Source organism: Acyrthosiphon pisum, chromosome A1, assembly GCF_005508785.2.
Source record: "Acyrthosiphon pisum isolate AL4f chromosome A1, pea_aphid_22Mar2018_4r6ur, whole genome shotgun sequence".
In the NCBI taxonomy this organism is placed as follows: domain Eukaryota; kingdom Metazoa; phylum Arthropoda; class Insecta; order Hemiptera; family Aphididae; genus Acyrthosiphon; species Acyrthosiphon pisum.
In genome coordinates, this window is record NC_042494.1 from 89,875,113 (window position 1) to 89,894,818 (window position 19,706).

Below are 19,706 nucleotides of genomic sequence, written 5' to 3' on the forward strand. Positions count from 1 at the left end.
ATTTTAAACCTAGGTGCAATAAGACGTAGATTATACTGTAACCAAAAAATCTAAAAAATATAAAAATACAATTTTTTTTATAAGTAGTTATTTATTTATTTTAATTTTCAAATGTGTACAAAATTAGATATTTAAATGAAGAAGAACAATTTTGGTTTTGTGTTTTATTTTTTAATATTATTTTTGGATACATGCAACTTCTAAAGTATATTATTACTTAATACCTAATATAAAATATCCTTGGCTGACAATCCGTCTCCTCTCAGAATCGTTCATCGTATATAATGATATTATTATACTCTTATACTCTTATATACTCTTATCAAAATTTTAAATGCTTATGGATATAGCAAATTATCATTAAATAGATATCTTTAAGTTAAAATATTTTTAGTTACCTTAAATCTCTAAACATTCCCTCAACCTCTTCTCTTATTCTCAATATTTGTCAATACCTAGTCAAAATAATGATTTTTTTTTAAATTGATCTTTAGCTTTAGGTATATCTATATTATATTTTACTTATAACAATTTGTTTGTATTTCTCTTAAATGTATTTCTCCATTTTGATGTTCCCGAGGAAATGACATGGCATTTTCTGGCTGACAGTCAGGTCCGATTATTTCATACAGGTTCTTTGGTATATTATGTTTTTCTCTTTCTTCTTCATTTGATCTGCATTCTGTCATAAAATGTTTTACTGTAAGGGCAACTCCGTTGTTAGTTTGTTTTTCAAGAGGTGTCCATCTGTGAGGTGAGTGTGGCCGATTCTTATAGATTCTTGTTTTGATTTTTAAATTTTAAGTATTTTTTAAGATTTGTTGATTTATGATGTTTGTGGCTATGTCATTAGCTTGGAATATATTTTAGATGTGAATATATTGTAGTTTTGGTGTGGATAATTTTCAATATGTTTAAGAGCTGTTATTATAGCGATAGCTTCGGTGGTATAGATAAATCATTTCCTTTTAAGTTTATATGCTATTACATATTTATTTGTCAATAATAATTGTTATTCCTACTCCTTGTTCACCTTTGGAAGCGTCAGTATAAATTTCTTGTCCTAAGAAATTATTTTTGAGTTCATAGAATAGATTTTGAAAATGTATGGAGCAGTTTCTTTTTTTTTGTTTGCTGCAAGTTCTGTGCTATTGTTGATTTTGGTAGACCATGGGGGGGGGTCACATCGTTTTAGATTCTGAGTGGAACGATGAATGTATTGATTTTACAATGATGTGTGTTTTTTTTTTTTTTTTTTATTTTTTTTGTGTCTGTGTACACGATAAGTAGTCGAAATAATGCTACGATTTTCAACTTCAGTATCTTGTTCGATCAGAAAGTGAATATCGTTGGTGCATTGGGGAGGTCAAAATTTAAATTTCCCAGTGGTTTTCAAAAGCACCGGGAAAAACAAAAGAAAAATTAAGGAAAAACGGGAATTTTTACGCAAAATCGATTTTTCACAAAATTGAATTTGGTTTTTGGTGTAACTTTAAAAAAAATTACCGTAGATACATGAAATTTTGACTGAATGTTTATCTTAGCATCTTATATACACCATAACATTTGAGCTCTTTACGGACATTTTTATTTTCCATTTTTTTTTAGTTTTTTTTCTAAAAATATCAATAAAATTTTATTTGTTGGATAAAAAAGCTTGAAAATTTAATAGAAGGCTCCTAGTATATTGTTTCAAAGGCAGATGAAAAATATTAAAAATCGTTAGTCACAGTTTTTTTTTTAAGCATTTAAAGTTCAAAAAATGATAAAATATGGAAAAATCACGAAAATTTGCAAATTATTTCGAGTTATAAATTCATAAAAATTTTTCTTTTTAAATCTAAGATTTTAAAATGTAATAAAAGATTCCTTATAGGATAATCTACCTTTACCAAAAAAAAAATGTCTATAAGAAACTCAAATTAAATTTTTATGGGCGTTTGAAATTCATATTTTTACAACATTTGATATTCACTCGATTTCTTACGTAACGATTTTCTTATTTTGTTGTAATTAAAAAACGAATAACTGTAGATACATGAAAATTTTACTGAATGTTTATATTAGCATTTTCTATACATGATAAAATGTTGAAAATATTTTGACTCTTTTTGAGCTGTTTACGGACATTTTCAGTTTTTAATTTTTTTAGTTTTTTTTTCTATAAATATCAATAAAGTTTTATCTGTTGGGCCAAAAAGTATAAAAATGTAATACAAAACTCCTGATATATTGTTACAATATCAGTTGAAAAATATTAAAAATACATAGACACAATTTGTTTTTATAAGCATTTAAAGATCGAATTTTGACAAAATCTCGAAAATTTACAATCATTGTAATTAATAAATTATAAAATGTTCAGTTTTTATAGCTAAGGATTGCAAATTTAAAACAAAGGTTCTCATAAATAGTTCATACTGTAACTAAAAAATATATGAACACAGTTATTTTTTACAGACATTTTAAATTCAAATTTCGACGAAATTACATATTAAAATCAATATTTTGGTTTTTTGTTGTAATTTAAAAATATTATTCAGTGATATATGAAACTGAAAAATTAAAATATCAAAATATTATGGCCTACATCCGTACAATCTACGATAGTATAAGGAATAAGAAGTATGCTCAATGATAATTGATAAGACTGTTTTTCAGAAGAAAAATTTAGGCAAATTAAATTCCACATAATTTAGCATAGAAATTAGATATTTATATAATTATATGTCTTAAACCTAGACTGACATACCGTCTCCGCTCAGAATCGTTTTTCTTATACAATGATATTTTATCATTGAATTCAAATTTAATACCATCCATTAAACAGTGACCCACTTGTAACCTACAGTACACCAGAGCGACATCCACTTACCCACCTTTTTACATTTGATTTTCACTCGATTTCCCATGTTACGATTTTCTTATTTTGTTTTAATTGAAAAACGAATGACTGTAGATACTTGAACATTTCACTGAATGTTTATATTAGCATTTTCTATACATGATAAAATGTTGAAATAATTTGACTCTTTTTGAGCTGTTTACGGACATGATCAGTTTTAAATTTTTTGAGTTTTTTTTTTTATAAATATCAATAAAGTTTTATCTGTTGGGTAAAAAAGTGTAAAAATTGAATACAAAGCTCCTGATATATTGTTAAAATAGTAGTTGAAAAATATTAAAAATACATAGGCACAATTTTTTTTTATAAGCATTTAAAGATCGAATTTTGACAACATTTATCAAATTTAAAATTGAATAATTATTTTGTAGTTAAAAATGCATAAAATGTTCAACTTTTTTATCTAAGGATTGAAAATTTAAAAAAAGATTCAATGTAAGTAGTTAATTCTGTTACCAAAAATTCTAAGAAATACATAACAGTTTATTTTTATAGTCATTTTAAGTTCGAATTTGGACGAAATTATATATTAAAACCTAGAATAACTATTTTTGTTATAGTATAATATTATTCGTGGGTACTTGAAACTTCTAAAGTATTCTAACGCGTTATAAGTACCTAATGGATATTGTGATATGATTAATTTGGAATTTATTATAGATATCTATTATTAGTCAATTTTTTTTTTAATACCATAGATAAGTATATAATATATCCTATGACTTATACCTAGACTGACATAATACCGTCTCCGCTCAGAATCGTTTTTCTTATACAGTGATATTATATCATTGAATTCAAATTTAATACTATCCATTATACAGTGACCCACTTGTAACCTACTGTACAGCAGAGCGACATCCACTTACCCGCCTTTTTACATACCACTTATTTGTGTAAATTAGAAAGAAACAAACAATTTTGTTATTTTTCCTTAAAAAAAAGAACTAGGTAGTTCATTTTCTCGTTCTTTAAAAAGGAATTCGTTCCTTCCAAACACTGGTATTTACATATTTGTGGGCTGTGGTAGGTAATAAGTCAAATATGTAATATGTATATTGTTGTAACAAATACTGAAATACTATATATTTATAGTACTTATTGGATTGTAACTTTTAAGTTGACATTTTTTAGCAGTCTGCTGTCTTGTATTGCCACGGAATTAGACATTTAAAACTTAAAATATGTCAAAATAAAAAAAAAATTGTTTATATAGCAACACAATCCAACGTTATATACTTATACTAAAAATTATAAATTACTATGTTGAGTTTGTTACAGATTACTTACTAAGACAGAACCACAGATTCTATGACAGTTGACAGAACATCATTCAATTTTCAATCCACTTGGCACTTACGAGTTATAGGCCTTAATAGTTATTCGCTCATTAGCTGAAATCAAGGCGGGATTTAGGGGGCTTTGCCCTCCAAAGTCTGTCAAGCCCCCTCCTTTTTTAGTTTTGTAGGACTAAAGCCCCTACCCGCTCACATTTATGTTAATAATATTAGCCCCTCCCCTAAAATTTCAATGGATTTCCACCATTCAATTATTATTATAAAATATTCAAAATTAAAATTTATGAATCATTATTGTCCTGATGTATAAATGCGTTGAAACTTGAGTTTATACTTGACAATATTTTGTATTTTTGTAACCACCAAGACAGAATAAGTAATATCCACAGTCAGTGCAGTATTTTCTACATTTACATTTTACTGTAAGTACATTCAGTAATTAAGGATGCATAACACTTGGCATGTACACAAAAAAAAAAATTGGGAGGGTTCTTATAATCTATATATGTAAAAAAATTACACAACTATTAACCCCCCCCCCCCCCCCTGAATATGTGCCTTATTACACTGTGGTATGCGTGGTGTGGTTTGAGTGATTTTGAATTGAAATAAATTCAATTATTGTAGGTAACATGTACAAACTGAAACGTTGAAACGTATTGATACATTGTGAGTACTGAGTAACATATTTAAGATTGAAATGATGGTAGTCACAAATACTAGAAGGCCTCATGCAAAACTTATCCATGAGGCCTTCTGTACCTACCTTATTAAAAACCATTTCCCTGTAATTTAGATGGGCATCAGAAAAAAATATAGGTGTATAATATCTTATCTATATGAGCGTTAAGCCAGACATCATATGGAGTTTACTGCCACTGTATATGTAGTGAATATAGTATACTATTATACTATACATAAGAAGACAACACAATTCAGTGTGAAAGGTCATTAACAATTATGTTTTGTAATAACAAGGCAAAAAACAAAGGACTTATAAAAAAACAAATTATAAATTATTGAACTTATTGGGTTTAATGCTATCAACTATACTACAATACACTACTTTTTTAAAAAATATTTTCAAATATACGGTTTCATATAATATTTTGCATTGTATAATTTTTTTTTTTTTAAATATATTATTAAATTTTAACTAGAACATTATAAATTGTTTATAGACTAAATACAATAATATAGTGTATACTGTATATAATTAAAGACAATTTTTCTTAATCTATTTAGTTTGTATTCTAACTCCAGGACAACCAATTGTACAAATATTAGATTCAAAACCATAAATTTTTAATTCTTGCATACATGTTTGTATTTTAGATTTATGAATATTTGGAGGAACAAGACATATAGCATATCCTCCCATTCCAGCACCAGTTAACTTTGCATGGAGGTCAAACTTTTTTAATATTGCCACAATAGCATCTAATGTTTCATGCGATACACCTAATGACATCAGCAAACCTTGGTTCATATCCATGAGAGTCTAATTGAAAAAAATGGTTATGTTATATATAAAAATTTAATATTAAAAAGTAATTACTCACTTGCAATACACTAATTTGTTGGAGTTCTTGTAGTGGGTTTTGAGCCATTTGATCAATTGCATTGACTGCTGAATTTACAATTTGTCCTATAGAATTAAAAATGGCATCGAGAATTGGTTGATAAGTGTCATCATTGTATTTTGTGCGTACACTCTGCACCACATTTCCAGTAGATCTTTCAATACCTTAAAATAAATCATTGATCTTATTAACTACAGGTTTTAAAATATATATATTTTATAGTGAAATTATATATAGGTAAAATGTAAGATGTAAGATACTGTTTAGGATGAGTGTCAAGGGTGTTATAGTAATTTAAGAGAAATTAAATACATTTATTACATTTTAAAAATGTTTCAGAAATTTTTTTTAATAATTGTTATAGTACATTGTACAGTCTACTCTTGGCAACCTGTAATTTAAGTAGAGTGAAAACAATTGTTGAGTTAAGCTTGAAAGAGATTATTTATTATTTAAAAAATTTTAATTATTAAATTTACTAAAAAAATAATAATACATACAAAAATATTTAAAAAATAAGCACCTTACTGCTCAGTCCATCTATTTTATCTATTCTAGGTTACTACTTATTATTTTTGTATTGAGCTTAAGTGCAGAAACTATGGCCATTATCTGTTTTTTTTGCTTGTTGGAGGAGGGAACAGTTGGTTGAAACACGTTTGTAAGTGTGGCAAGGATTAGAGCTAAAAATCCCGGGTGGTCACTCATCCAGGAGCAAGCAACACTGGCTGATACGTACACCCAGAGCATTTACACAATTGCCACAATAGCATCGAATGGCCGCGTCACACCAAGCCATTATTATTACTTATTAATAATAATTTATTAATTCAAAAAAAGTTTTTAAAACAAACCTGAATATATCAAAAGAATTTTTAATTCAGGAGCTTCCAATAATTTATGGCTGTTAAGTTTTGTGTACTGAACCATTGTCCCATATGTACAAATAGTATTATCTAATCCTGAAGCTTTAGTATGTATAAAATTTTCTGCTAATAAAGCCCATCTATTTATCAAACATTTTTCCTGGAAAATAAACATGAGACCTTAATTAATTTTATTTATTATATAAAAACCTTTGAAATATATAGAAGTATTTTTATTAGGTAAAACTGTAAATAATAAAAGATGATATTTACAAAAATATATTACCCCGTCACTGAATGATATGTTGTCAGTAAATGCCTCGATAATTAGCAGATTGTCACCACTCTGTGAATGGAAATCGTCCAATAACGGATCAAATTGTATTTCTACATTAGAATTGATTTTAAACTTTACGTAGGCCAAACAAGCTGCTACTAAAGAAACACAATAAGATGCAGAACTTCCAGTTCCAGCTCCCAACTTCAATACAGATGTGATTCCAATAGTGAATGAAACATTTTTCAATTGTTTCATATAGCATGACAAAATTCCTCCAAAAATAAAATGTAAAACAGTAAGTGTTTTTTTTTCATTACCAGATAATGTATCTAATTCATTGAGAAAAGGTTCATTTTTGTTTAATTTGTTCAAGGTTTCTTGAAAATATGTGGTAGGCGAAAATGTTGGTTTTGCATCCAAATGAATTGTCAACATTCCTGAATAATTTATGAGTGGCAAAATAATGCGACATGGTATAGTATTCAAATCTTGGTTATTACAATAACTTTCAGTAAATGTTAAAGTAGTATGTTGATCAATAGCACATGCGATCGCTGGTTTCCCGTATACAACACTATGTTCACCAAAAAGGATTATTTTTCCAGGCGCTGTTACTTCAAACTGTATATTAGAACTCATTTTTATAGAATACGAATAATGTTAAAATGTTAAGTCTTGACAAAATGTAATACTAGGTCTTGATCTATAATTTATAAAGCAATTAAACTTTATTTAAATTATTCCATTGTTCTGTTGTCAATGTTTTCTGTGAGAACGCGTGTATTTCTTTTAATTCTTCAGCTAGCACTTCATTTACCATTCTGAAAAAAAAAAACATAAATTAATAAATTATACATTTATGTATACTGGATGCCTAAAGTGTTTGGAAACATTTTATGCAATTCGTACATAAGAATGTTTCTCTAGTTTCTACACACATTGTATTATAAAATTCAACCTAGTAGTACTTAATCAATGTCTGTATTAATAGTAAATTTATAATTATGTAATAATATAATTACTCATTAGGTAGTGATTTATAAATAATTTATAACTAGATTCTTAATCAACTTTCTTTTTATTATCTTTAACTATTTAACTATATTTAACCTTACTAAAAAAGTAATACAAAATACAATTTAAAGAAAAACTTGATAGTTAGTTCTTAAATTGAACGATTCAATTAATTATTTGAATATTGATAAAAATTGGAAGTTTTAATCAGCAAATATAGTTCAAATAGGCCTCACTCATAAAAAAATTGACCTTTGATAACATAAAATACTTTAAAATATGTCAGAATGTCCCTTTATATCTGATATATATTAGTAAAACTGCTCTTCTCATTTCTTATTTTTGAAAACTGGCAAATAAATGATAACTAGTGCCTCATGAAATAATATATAAATTATAAATTATAATATATAAATAGTGACAATCAATTGATAACTATTTCATATTAGACACACAATATCCTTAAAAATGTGAAATGAAAAAATACACGTCAATGGAAATGTTAAGAGCAATTTTTTTGTAGATTTCAAGATGTATTATATAAATGCACCAGGTAGCATGAATAAAATAGAAAGAGATAACACAAAAAATCTATGTACAAAATAAAGAATTATGATAATTTATATAACGATTAGTGATATTTTGAAACAAATTAAATAATTATTTTCTAGTACCTACTTAATATGTTAATGTTTAATATTTACAATAATCAATATCAATAGACAATAGCTATAACAACTATTTTCATGAAGTACCATTAACAGATTATATCCTTGGTTAAAAACACTTCAGAAAATAATGAATCTAGGTTGTATGACTTAGCTATATGTTATTAAATAACAAATAATAAATTTAATTATTTTTTAAATTAATTTACACTTATAAGCTGTGACTCTGAGTTGCATATTATACAAATTATGACATTTCTATTAAAAGTTTAGTTAAATAACTAATAACATCTATAATATATTTGTTAACAATAATTCACATAATATTATGCTATTCAATTATAATACTAATTAGTGTACAAATACAAAACTTCCTATGAAATTATTAATTGTACTGATGATTTAAAAATAAATATAATAGGCAACAGTTACTAAGAAACTACTCACCGATGACGTTGTAATAATGTTTTACCATTAAATTTATCAGATACCACAACTACGCTAAATTTAGCACCACATCCATCGGAATCATCATTGACAGACTAAAATGAAAAATATATAAAATAAATTAATATTTATATACCATTAAAAAATTGTTATTCAATCAATACCATAGTACTATGAATAAAAATGTTAGTAAGTTTATTTTATAAACATTGGGTCATAATAATAACATAAAAACCTGATAAAATAAGAATAATTTATGTAGTTTTGTTTTAATAAAAATTGATAAGTAGATGATAAAGTAAATTTTATAAATTATTAGTTATTACTTATTACACACTTTACTTTTCATGACATTTCTTAAACTATTTAAATTTTTTAATCAACTACACTGACTGAATAATATTTTATCTATAATACTTAGTATTTATATAATAAATATTAAATGTTCAAGCGTATAACATGACATTGACAATAATCCATGTACTAAAGTACTAAACTATTGTTTTCCGTTTTTTTATTTTAAATTAATGGGGAGTAATGTAAAGTAATTAGTAGGTCATTCTGTATTTATCTACACAGAAAAGTTTCTCTTAATGCAATAGAATTTTATTTTGAGAATATTGAATTAGAAATTCAAATTGAGTTTATAAGAAAATTCTGTATTTATATTCTATAATATAATATTAAATAAATGTTAACTTGAAAAATGACTAAAAATGTCCATAAAACATTTATAATAATGCCCTTAAAAATTGACATATAAAATTATTTTTTTAATACAATGTTTTATTATGTTCACCTCCCTAATTTAACAATAATTTTTAAATAACATTTATCAAAAAAAAAAAAAACCAAAATTTGATAATAAGTTAGGAACGTTTATAAATTACAATCATGGCATACACATTTTTCTATTGGATACATGTTTATCTTTCTGTATAGGCCTAAGGAAAAATAGTGAAAAGTAAAAAGACGAATACAATTTGTTACTGCAGTCGAATGATATACATGATATACATGATATACATTAAAACTAACAAAATTATTAAAAAATACTCAAAATATGCAACAAAATGCAAAATAAAAGTTTCACTGTTGAAGTATCTGTTTCATGAAACAAATTATGGAAAGCATTGTTTAAGACAGGTGTACCCAACCTTTTCAAATTGGGGGCCACATTCAAAATTCATATTTATACTGCAGGCCGAATATACTTTAAGGTATCTTAGTTCATTGAATATTTCCATGCTAGTTGCTACTCGCTAGTTAACAATTTGTTTTCGTCATTAGAAAATAGAAACTACACAATTGTAATTTATTTTATAATTCTTTAAAGCTTATTAAAATAACATTTTTTTTTTTTTAAATTATAATTTTTATTTTCTTTATACTACCTACCTAGTGTCTACCTAGACAAATTTCTAATTTTATAAAATTTTAAGGTGTCAGTTGGAAAATTTCTGCGGGCCGTAGGTTAGGCATGCTTGGTCTATCACCCAAAACAAAATGCACTTTGCATTGAAATCCAGACCTTAGCATTGGCAGCACAACTAGATGTGGGCGGCTAGTGAGGATTTAACCCCACCTCTGACTAAGATTTAGCCCCTCCCAAAAATATCCTTTATTGATTTAGATATAAGCCCTCTATGGGTTATTTTAAATAAATAGCCCCAGAATTTTAATATTAGTTGACAAAATGTTAATTTTTCCTTTATTTTGTTATAATATATTATCATACTGAATAGATATCAGACTTCAATAACAGTTCTATATATATTGTACTTTTGTTCTAATATATGTTATTTACTTATTTATGTATTATATTGTGAACCATGAGCGTTATCAGTACTGACTACTGAGAGCCTACCATTTCCTCCCTCTACTGTACTCAGACTGACAAGTTAGTAATGCTATAGTTTTTAAACAGGCAAGCCGACACTAGGAGTGCCACATGTGTATCCTTAGTTGTAGCAGTTTCTTATGTGCAAATGTGTCATATCAACAGTGTCATTCTGACTTATAAAGTATTTGCAAGTAGACATTATCCTTGCGTTGAATATATTAATTTTGATAACATATACAGGCCTGAGGTGTAAAATGAAAAGAAAAAACTAAAATGTTCACATTGATATAATCATAATTACTTTATATTTAATAATTGTACAATAACTATATAATAATATAATCACTTAAATATTAATAATAATGTCATATTTCTAAGTTTGCCAATTTATGGTATGGTTTTCTTAAAAGCTACTTGAAAATAAAATTTATAAATGTATTATCTATATACAAAACAAATTAAATGACTATGGACAGTTGACACAAAATTTGTATTTTTAAATTAAAGACAAAATTATTTATAAATTTATTTACCAGTACATGTAGTATACATTTTTAACATTTTAAATTTTAAACAAACAATTAAGTTTAAGCTTTTATAATAAATTATTATGATATTCACTTTAAATACAAATAAAATCATACTAACCAATTTTAAATATTTATGAAAATTAAATTAATAAATCCCAATAACAGAACTAATTTATTTTAAGTAACTTAATACAGTTTTTTTTTTGGAATTTGCAACATTAATTGACTAAAGTTAAAATAGATCAAAAACAATACAAAATGCATACAACTATAAACAGATATAATCAAAGGCCATAAATCTGGATATTTTGGGGGCGGTTTTAATGCTATGGCGCAAAAAGTTAATATAACACATCCAAATAATGATAAATTACGTAATAAATATAATTTTGATGTTTCTTTTTGTTGTGAAATTAATTTTTCAATATTATAGTGCACAATAAAATAAATTAACGATAAAGAAATAAAAGGGACTAACAAATTATCCCTTATTAATAGTGGAAGCATGCTAAATGTTGTCAGGGTAACAAACCAAGTACACATAAAAACACTTTGAGGAGAGTACATCAAAACTGGTATGGCGACCAAAAGTATGCTTTTTTCGTGAACTTGAAATGAAAATAGGAAAAATGACAACGAACAATTAATCAATGAAAGTAAAAATTTTATTTTAGAAGGATTTTTTAAAAGATCCAGACACGTGGGCATCACTGAGATGAATGTCGTCATTAGGCATATAGTAGCCATGGTATGATTATTCATATTCCTCAACTTATAAAGAACATTAATTAGACACCATATATTGGAAACTTTGTCTTCGAAAACACCTCGTTCTAATGGGAAAATCCTATGTATGACTTGAAACATTTGTTTAGGATCACTAATAAAAGGAAGCCATAATAGCAGAAATGTTATCATCACACTCAATACAAGAATAGACAATGTCTTTAGAGCTGTAATGAATGAATGTTTTTTATAAGTTTCATAAATAAATCCAATATAATAAAAGAAAAATGGCAAAGCGTGGTATAACTCCATTTGCTTGTAGTTTAAGGCCATACTGAACAAAACGCAAGTGAAGATGGTTTTATTGGTAAACATACTAGCAACACTTGCTACAAATAAACCAAGAGACACACAGTTATACTGGAAATGTCCATGATCTATTAATATTAATCCTGGGTATAACAATGTCATTGCAATGGTCATTGTTTGACTCATTTGGTTATTATTTTTAATTTTGAAAAACTGTCTGAAAAACCAACAAACGGCTGGTATGAATATCAATAAGTCAACTATAAGCACAGAATACCTCATGAGTAGTTTATGAAACTTTGACTCAAAACCTCTAGATGTACTGAGCTGGATGGACTCTGGAAGGATTCTTTTAAGCACTAAACCATTTAAATAACTATGGTAGGCTGTCAATGGTGGATAGTCGAGACCCCAATATAATAAATCATTATCGGATGAATTAAAATACCATTGAGTGGTTGGTAAAGAAACTGTAACTTCCATCCAATGCCGTTGGGCTTCATAATCACCATACATCGGAGTTTTTGATTTTCCAGAATAATCATGCAAGCTGACAAACCAACGAAATAATACAGCAATCATTAAGATAAGTTTTTCATCAAGTACTTTTTTCAAGTATATAGGTATTAAGTTTTTGTAAATCATTGTATCACAATATAAACTCATAAATCAAAATGAGACACCTGCTTTCACGAGAAATGATGATTGTTCTGGAAAAATAAAAATGGAAATTGTAAATAATACGACCTTTTAATTAATCTAAATTAGGATAATATGTAAAAAATATTTATAATATATACCTATTTAACTTGAATTTGCTTTTAAACAAAAATAATTTGAATTATTTTCTTAAATTTACATTTAATATAGAACTATATAGGTAATTTATTTTTTATTTTTTATTGTAACTATAGTTTTTTGGTCTTTAATTTTATTTTTCTCAAAAAAGCAAAATCTTAAGAACAGTTGAATGTGATATACTACCTACCTATATACTTTCAATCATAGTATGTATAATGATATAAGTCAATTGCTACTAAAAAATAACACAGGGCACATATTTTAACACATTATTTTATTAGAAAATATATTCAATGAGAGCAGTCTTCTTCAGAAAATTTTAAATTTATAAGATTTTCTTTTTGTGTTGTACAATTTAAAAAACCACTTATTATAATTAGTAAAATTTATAAAATACAAGTTTAAGTAAATAATACATTTTACAACATTAATAATTCCCAACTATTTTTACTATTTGTATTATATTTCTAAAAATTATCATTATTTATAAAAATTATGGTAATTAAGTTGAAAATAAACTTAATTATTTACACTTGTTGTTTTAATTTTCTTCTTTTTAGGTTTAACTGCAATGGCTGATCGTACTTTGAAAACTGCTTCACAAGTTGTGCAAATAGGACTTATTTTACAATAAATAGTTAAACATAATGAACACACAAAACCAATTGCTGTTAGGGTTCCATGACAAAACAAAAAGGTCGGAAGTCTAACTGTGGAGCTAATGGTATAACTAATTTTTTCCTAGAAGAAGGTTCCGTCAAAAATATCCACTGTAAATACAGTAATAATCCCTCTAATTTAGGCATACGAAAATATGAACCTTCAGTGATGTAACATGCTTGTTTTAAAAGAGTGACATCATGTGTAAGACTACATACATCAATGGCTACATTTTGTTTTTGAGCTGTGAAAAATGTATTCATACAACGTATGTATTTGTCTCCTTCATTATCACAACCAGATATAATTAATATTCTTGAATTCATTGTTTCGCCTGGAAATAGATTACTTTGTAATCTGTTTATATAGCATAAAGCCTTAGCACAAGATGCTCCAAAGACAGTATCTCTAGACATATGTGGTTCTTCTGCCGCATCTTTGAGAAATTTCACAATGTTAAATTTGATAGAACGATCTATGTGACTGAACAATTCATATTGGCTTCCACCCATTTTACAACTACTGACTGTTTTCTTTTTAAAATCAAGTTCATCTTGATCGGAATATATAAAATCACAACTATTTGGGTCAGACGCAAGTACAGCAACTTTATTATGGGTTCGAAGCATTAAGTGAGAATTAGCAAAAGCTACAACAGAACTAAGTATGGATGATAGCTTTATTTCTCCACTAAGTAAAGTATCTTGAGCTGGGTTAACATCAAGGATTATTACCAGAAGACTGGAAAATATTTTCTTTGGCGTTTCTGATTGCATTCCGCTCGCATTTAATATTGATCAAGATTCAAAATGTAATAATTCACTAGTTAAATCACATACAAAATATAGACAATATTTTGAATTTTAGGTAATTATATTAAAACAATACTTATTAATTACAAAATAACTTACAAAATTAAACCCACGATAAATTATTCAATTGGAAAATCGTAATTCAAAACAGTGAATTAATAATTAATATATTTGTTAAGTTTTAACTTTTAATATTCGTGGTCAACAACAATCAAATAAAATATTAAATACTAAAATATACCAACATTTTAATACATTTATCTAAATGCCGATAATTTATCTGATACTGAACAAGTAACTGCCACAGCCAATTAGAGACTAGAGTAATAAGTAATAATTACTGAAAAGTGCCAAGACTCTATAAAAAAATTATAAAAGTTACAATATCTTAGAAATATATAAGCAGCGGAGTAAAACCAGAACCATGGTAGTTTATTCTGACATAATATTATACCATTATACCACGAGACGTTACCACTATTTCGGCATTCCGCAATTCCGCTGATAAATGATAATAATTTGAATATCAAAATATCGAATTGATTTTCATGGATGCCCAATATAGTATATATATAATAGTTAATATTATACTGTATATTTACACAATATGATATTTCAAACAACGTGGTATAATTTATATATTTACATCACGAATTAAGATATAATTATATAATTAGGTATAATAAATAAATGTAACGAATGACGCTTATCAGAATTGAGAATTCATAAGTTACAAAAATATTATCCAAAGTTTGTATAGTATGCAGTGATTACAATTTACTGAAAATACAAGACACAACTTGTGTCTTGTGTCACACAAGAGAAAGCAGACATAACTCGATAATCAAAAAGTATTAATGTTTTGAAAGGTAATAGGAAATAAAATCCCCAGACTACAATATTACTCAAAACCACATGCAACATGAATAAATATTTTTTGAACATTAATTAGTATCTATAATTACCATTTACCACTTTATTAATATTTAATTACAAATACATATACTATATAATATTATTAAAAAAATTATATATTAAAAATAATATTTTGTTTTAAATTACGATAATGTATTATGTGTAATATGCCTCGTGCCTACATTCAATAAATTATTGTTTGATAGTTATTATTATTATTACCTAAATTTTGTAAAATATTTTTGTATACTATGTTTTTAACAATATTATTTGATGTATCGATCATTCAAAATATTTTGATATGCTATATTGTGAAGTTGTTAAGTTAATTAAGTTGAATCACACAAATATATTTTCTTAATTTAAAACAAAATATTATACATAATTTTTTTATAATAAAATATAATATAATATACGTATTTGCGGTATTTGTAATTCAATATTAATAATGTTGTAAACGTTAATTATAGATACTAATTAATGTTTAAAAAATATTTGTTCAACCATTTTCATGTGGTTGTGAGTAATATTGTAGTATTATTTTTTTTCCCTAGGGTCGGGGATTTTTTTTCTGGGATTAGTTTTGAAATTATCTTTTTTTTACAAAATTTGAACTGATAACAAAATGATTTTTGGATAAAAGCTGAATATTTTTATATATTGTTGAACCATAAGTAAATCAGCTATCAATTTTCAATTATTACAAAAGAAGGTTAATTTAAAATTTGTGTTTATAGTAATACAATAAGCATATTAGATAAAATGAAAACAAAAATTAATAGGATAGGAGGTGAAGATACCTATCATCGGAGGCACCCATGCAATTATAAGTTATAAGCACTTAACCTGGTATCTTCATCTCAAAGACAAACAAAGTAACTAAGTACCAGACTTCATCTGCTAACTCCTTCACTCTAACCTAACCACCCATCAAAATCATTCTTTATAAAACTCTCTTCAACTACTATTTGTAATTTGTATTTATACGGAGCATGGAATCGTAATCCAGTGCTCTGCTAAGACTTTAAATAAAATAACTACAATCTTTTCAAAACATTTGTCTGCGGCTCTGCGCTTAATCAATGGCGCACCCTGGTTCATCTCAAATGACTCCTTAAATTACTCTCAATCAATGAAACTGCTGCTCTCTATTAAAAAAGCTTCCACACCAAACTGGTAGATAATCCCAACCAACTGACCAACAAGTTAGCATCAACCATTTAACTGTCCCACCCTGTAGTTGCTTGATACTTCACAACAATTTTACTGCCCCAGTTTGAAATAAATATGGATTATGTTTTATAAAAAGTCTAAAATTGTATAATGAAACAAAGTCCTTTAAAAATGTTTGATATACCGCTACTTCCTCAAATCAGATATATTAGAATAAAATTATTATATTTGTATTTGTCAAGTCTTCGAATAAATTGTATAAGATTTTGTTATATCTTATAGAATAAATATGTAGTGATAGTTCACTTGAATTAAGCTGTTAACTATAAGTAAAAAATTGTTTTTGTACTATAAACCGAATGCAGCCAATTTAAAGAATTATAGGTAGCAAATAGAATTGGAAACCCAAATGTGACAATTATCTGAAGATCAGTTGTATGACCATAAAAAATTAAGAATATATCTTATTCAAGTATTATTTTATTTACCTAATAAGTTATATTAAATACGATATTATGTTCTAAGAATAAAACATTTATAATATTAATATTATCCAGTGGCACATATACAGGGGAGGGGGCTTTGATGGTTCATGCCCCTCCCCCCGAAAACTACCATGAACCCTCCATACTTTTTTTTTTTGTATACGTGTCTGATTATACATAAATGCATAATATTATTATGTATTATTTACAAAATGTATTTATTTAATATTTTATCGTTTTTATTAAGCACAAGTTACATTAATTTTAAAGGTTATAAAGAATTTGATACAAAACTTAATGATACCTAAAATAAAAAAAGAACTTTTCTGTTTTACCAGACACCCATTTTTGCAATTTTTTTTGTTTTAACTTAATGATTGTAAAGTCAGAATTTAGTGGTTGGACTTAGTTTTAAAGTTATAGCTAATTTAGATGTATAGTATTTTCATGTCCACCCGGCGTTGTCACTTACTTTCTCGGACATTTAAAACTAAAAACATATCTCGACTAGTTATGTAAAACCACATGTGGATCTCGGTGGAAGCTGTAACTTCAAAATTAAGTCAGACCTGACGGCCAATTCTGAATTAACCATCGTTTTCTGGATTGCTCAACTACATACGTTGAAGCAAAAAAATAGCAAAAAGGGTGTCAAAAAATGTCCTTTTAACCTTTTATTAATAATAGTTAAAATAACATCAGAGAAACTGGTGAACTATAAATAAAATATATTCTAAAATCAGTATTTTTTTTTTTCTAAATACTCTAAAAGTTATTATTTATCAAAGCATTTTTAGCTTCAATCATTTTTAAACAATTAAAATTATGAAATAATTAAGGAAAAATATTTTAGTAGTGTACAAATAAAATTGTAAGACATAAGTAGATGGATTAAAAATGATTAACTGCCGAGTAAAACTGTACATGGGAAAAATAAAATAAACCGCCTTAATACTAAAAAGTGTATTATATTAAACTTACCACATATGATGCGTCAAGTGCAACTGTTAATTTAGATTTTAATAAATCTTCATTAATGGTCATTACAGCAAGTAATGCAAAATATAATCGAATTAAAAATAGTGTAGCGTAAAATATTGAATGATCTAGTTTAACACAACATTCGAACCTTACACAGTACTCGAACAGTGTTAAACTCAACACTCAATTAATAGTATAAACACTATAAAATACAATTTGTTTTTTTATGTAAAATAAATCGTTCAATAACTCTGATAATTTAATGTACCTACATAAATTCGGAATACGGTTTAAGGTATATATCTTAAATCGTGATTCGGAATCATAGAGTAATGTTCGGAATCAAGGTGTATTGATAAGGTGTCGTCACTTGTTTGAAAACTTGATTGAAAATTTTACTACAGATAGTCGTCACCACCGGGAGCGCTATATGTCCTAAAGAGGCCGAAAAACGAACACTTTAGTACACCAAAACTATAGAAAATTTAAAATATATTATGATTTAAGGAATAAAATTCAAAATTTTTCAATTGCATAATGACTTCTATGATCTAAATTATTTGTATACATGTATTTAAATACTTTCTTTTAATCAAATACAACTTTAATATTATTAAATATAATTAACTAAATTAACTAAATTGTAATTTTTAAATTTCCTGTTACCAAAAAAATATATGAAAAATGTAAGAGTTAATCCACTAAATTATCATACATAATGCTTTCAAAGTGTTATAACTAACAAATAATAATTATTAATTATTAATTAATATATTGATTTTAAATAGAATTCATAATACTGCTAGTTCTAGTATTATACTAGTATTCATATTACCTATGTGTTACCAAAATGCATATATTTTGAATATCTTTTTATAAGCATTTATTACTCAGTTGTACCTATCACCATTGATTTTATAATATATTCATAGTATTTATTGTATATTATAAAATAAATGTTATTACCTATATATTATTATATATTAACTGAGTTCCTGGGGATAGAAACATATCTATATGCTAAATGGTTGATAGACTTATATGAACATCCTAGATCAATGCTTATTTTCTTTAGACTTTAAGTGTTTATGGAAAAAGTTTAAATAATTTTTTTTTTTTTTTTAACGTTTATTTAAATATACACAATCTGTAAATGTTGTTTTACAATAATTATTGCACTTAGTGCATGTGATGGAGGTGTCGTGGCTTGAGTGGCTGGAGATAAGAAGCCGAAAAATAAATTAGAGATAAATTGTTTATACCTCTACCTCCCTCAATTTGTTTAAATACTTAAATTTTAATACTATTATTAATATTTCTCAAAGGTATATTAAAACATTAATTTACTATGCATTTTAATAATTTATCTGTTTGAAATAGTACATGTAATTAAGTAATTTTAGTATAGGT

General features: G+C 26.2%; 3 protein-coding genes across 3 annotated transcripts; all 3 read right to left on the reverse strand.

The window, feature by feature from the left end:
• Positions 1–5,219: 5,219 nt before the first annotated feature.
• LOC100163305 (mevalonate kinase) lies at positions 5,220–18,635 on the reverse strand. The gene is made up of 6 exons (XM_001942800.4): positions 18,297–18,635; positions 9,062–9,156; positions 6,939–7,753; positions 6,641–6,812; positions 5,766–5,950; positions 5,220–5,704 (listed from the first exon to the last, which is right to left on the reverse strand). The coding sequence occupies exons 3-6, from the start codon at positions 7,569–7,571 to the stop codon at positions 5,441–5,443; spliced, it is 1,254 nt and encodes a 417-aa protein (XP_001942835.1). The 5' UTR covers positions 7,572–7,753; positions 9,062–9,156; positions 18,297–18,635; the 3' UTR covers positions 5,220–5,440.
• On the reverse strand, positions 11,181–13,179 carry LOC115032998 (dolichyl pyrophosphate Man9GlcNAc2 alpha-1,3-glucosyltransferase). Its single transcript, XM_029487732.1, has one exon. The coding sequence runs from the start codon at positions 13,133–13,135 to the stop codon at positions 11,621–11,623; it is 1,515 nt and encodes a 504-aa protein (XP_029343592.1). The 5' UTR covers positions 13,136–13,179; the 3' UTR covers positions 11,181–11,620.
• LOC103310597 (general transcription factor IIH subunit 3) lies at positions 13,775–14,752 on the reverse strand. Its single transcript, XM_029487733.1, is given in 2 exon segments — positions 13,775–13,959; positions 13,962–14,752. Coding segments are annotated over 2 exon segments (915 nt in total). The 5' UTR covers positions 14,707–14,752; the 3' UTR covers positions 13,775–13,789.
• Positions 18,636–19,706: the final 1,071 nt, after the last annotated feature.

Coding starts and splice junctions, on each gene's coding strand:
- LOC100163305 (XM_001942800.4), bottom strand. CDS start 7,571: ATGAGTTCTAATATACAGTTTGAAGTAACAGCGCCTGGAAAAATAATC. Junction 6,813..6,938: donor ACATATCATTCAGTGACGGG/GTAATATATTTT, acceptor TTTATTTTCCAG/GAAAAATGTTTGATAAATAG. Junction 5,705..5,765: donor AACAAATTAGTGTATTGCAA/GTGAGTAATTAC, acceptor TTTTTCAATTAG/ACTCTCATGGATATGAACCA.
- LOC115032998 (XM_029487732.1), bottom strand. CDS start 13,135: ATGAGTTTATATTGTGATACAATGATTTACAAAAACTTAATACCTATA.